This window comes from Saccostrea cucullata, unplaced genomic scaffold, assembly GCF_032062105.1.
Source record: "Saccostrea cucullata isolate Sc308-1 unplaced genomic scaffold, CSIRO_AGI_Scuc_v1 ctg160, whole genome shotgun sequence".
In the NCBI taxonomy this organism is placed as follows: Eukaryota; Metazoa; Mollusca; class Bivalvia; order Ostreida; family Ostreidae; genus Saccostrea; species Saccostrea cuccullata.
Genome location: NW_026938254.1, coordinates 648,041 through 650,571, shown reverse-complemented (window position 1 = coordinate 650,571; position 2,531 = coordinate 648,041). Strand labels below are relative to the sequence as shown.

Sequence of the window (2,531 nt, the reverse complement as noted above, 5' to 3'; positions counted from 1 at the left end):
GTAACTTGTGAGATGTCACCAGATGAAGATATCTTATTAGAACATCAACTACAGACTTTGTATCACCTACTACTCCTCATATTCATTATATCATATTGTTTATGAATGAACAACCAGTTACCGAAATTTATGTCAGAAAATTAAATTATGTTTATTTTATTCCATTCCTATCCAACCAGGATATATAAAATCTTCGATGGAATTATTTCTAAACTCTTTAGCAAATTCTGAGCCCGGAACAAATATATGCTTATAATACACAGTTATTCCTCTTGTTATCCAACCAATCCACCAACCGTAAGTTCCGACAGACATGATGGTGTGATTCGCCAGGGATAACAAGGCCATATCCTCAGCGGCCGAATTTCCTCGAACGTAATAAATATCGGTTTCCGATTCCAACACTTTTATTGGCCACCAAATTTCATCAGAACTTAAAATAAATAAAACATTTTGAAATCTCTTCCTGAAGTATGTTATGGCGTTCTTATAATAGGTTGCATTGGGAGTTAATTTCCCGTATTTCTTGTGCCCTTTTGTGGCGTAATCTCCTCGTCGGACATGAACGCCTACTACAACCCCTTTCCTGTCAAAATTCATCTCTTGTAAAATATCTCCAAACTGGGAAGAAGCTGACTCCTTCATGGAGTCATTAAATTGAAAAATATCTCGGATTTCATCTTCAAATTTTATCCAGTATTTCCACGACTGGAAGTAACCGTCGTATTTTACGTTCGTATGTGATGGGACTTTGACCAAGTCCTCGTCATACGATAGGCCCCACCGTTCTCCATGCCTCGGTAGCTGTGAACACGTCTTATAACGCTTTGGGGTTTTCTGGATCGTCGTAGGCTGAACGTTGAACACATCTAGAAGTTTGAAATTTACAGGAATGATCGGATAGAGGCCTTTGGTTTTAGCTAAGACGTACAGAAAAGCATATTGCCACATCAAATTTCCTAATCCCCCTTTGAAATTGACACAAGCAACGGCTCTTGAGTTATCATACGTGAAATTAGTTCTCTTCATCTTATGATATTTTATGCTATTCACTTTATGTGTAGTTTGAAGACTTCTATCAGAGTATTGTAGCCAGGATCTGCACACTTCTCTCCGGACTGCTGTTAAGCCTAAGACAACTGCTAGAACGATCACTGCAATAAATTAATGTTTTGGTTTGAAATTTTCAAATAATTTAAGACTAAATGTAATTTGTTTTATCGCATATGATAAAAAGGAAACGTAAAGCTAACCTGTAAGGAATGCTAGTGGGTCTTTGAATCTACAACAACGAAATGTATACAAGTGATAAACCTATCGTGAAAGTTCTGAATGTCAAAACAAATTGCACGGAAACTTGATGCTATATCTACTCATTTTGGTGGTAAACAAATAAAAAAAATCTCATCAAAGAATGGATAGCGTTTTATTGCGTATAAATTGCTAATGATAAATTGATGAAAATCTGTGTTGTTTGGGAATAATTTTTTTTACCTTCTAGCAAAGACCCTTGTCCTGAGAGACCCGATTGAGTACGTCATTGGATAGCTATGTGATGGTGTCCTCGATTTGACCGAAAGTAAATCTATAACGTTTAGGTTTAGACGTTGTGTGTGTTTGCACTAACCCTATTCCAGTGAAGAGAAAAGTGATCGAGTTTTACCTCATAAAGATACTTGAAAGCATACTCACGATACAGACATACCATGTAAGATTTCTGAAATAGGGTAATACATATATTATAATGTATATGCAATGGTTTAGAAGCAAGGACAACCCCCCCCCTTAAATTGACCCCAACTCCTTTAACAGATGCAACTGAAAAGTGCATTGTTAGACGTTTTAAGATTTTACCTGAACAAGACCAATTCCAATGTTACGTTCAATTCTTCACTAATGTTACAGTTTACTGATAAATATGATTGTAAATTTTTGTCGACAATCCTTAGAGTCATATCAAGATTAGAATATTTTTACTGACGTGCAGTGAGAACAAAGCTTGTTGGTATCTTTTAAAATTCGCCACGTAATTATCCAAGTTTAATATTTAGTTATGGCTACAACTTTGTTCCGATTTATAAATGAAATGGTGCGTGGAAGCATATTATGTACAAATAGATACTGTATCCACAAATGGATGCAGGTTTGCTACAATGTTTAATTAAAGAAAAATGTGCTATAAGCTAGGTTTGAATACAGGTGTTCTTCATAACACAAACAGATAACACTACAAGAGTATAGACATAAGATGCAACTTGTAACAAACGTCAAGAATGTTAGTATAGAACAAATAATTTATGTATTATACAATTATACAGAAATCCAGAATATCTGAGACATAATCCTCTTTCATCCTCGCAAACCATGGCCAAAATGTACGATCATTTTCCATTCTGGTCCTGGATGAATGACAGTTGTTGGTCTCAATTGCGATGGAAACGAATACTGCCATTGGCTGAACATGACGTCACAGCATACAGGCGTAAATATTCAAGTTTACGACAATTTAAGTGATCAAGCAGCCACAGGTA

At 35.8% G+C, this 2,531-nt stretch overlaps 1 protein-coding gene across 1 annotated transcript; it reads right to left on the bottom strand.

The window, feature by feature from the left end:
• Positions 1–1,164, bottom strand: LOC134249835 (galactoside alpha-(1,2)-fucosyltransferase 2-like). The gene has a single exon (XM_062732205.1). The coding sequence runs from the start codon at positions 1,027–1,029 to the stop codon at positions 157–159; it is 873 nt and encodes a 290-aa protein (XP_062588189.1). The 5' UTR covers positions 1,030–1,164; the 3' UTR covers positions 1–156.
• Positions 1,165–2,531: the final 1,367 nt, after the last annotated feature.

Bases quoted from the DNA above. Each gene is read 5' to 3' on its own strand.
- LOC134249835 (XM_062732205.1), bottom strand. From the start codon at position 1,029: ATGAAGAGAACTAATTTCACGTATGATAACTCAAGAGCCGTTGCTTGT.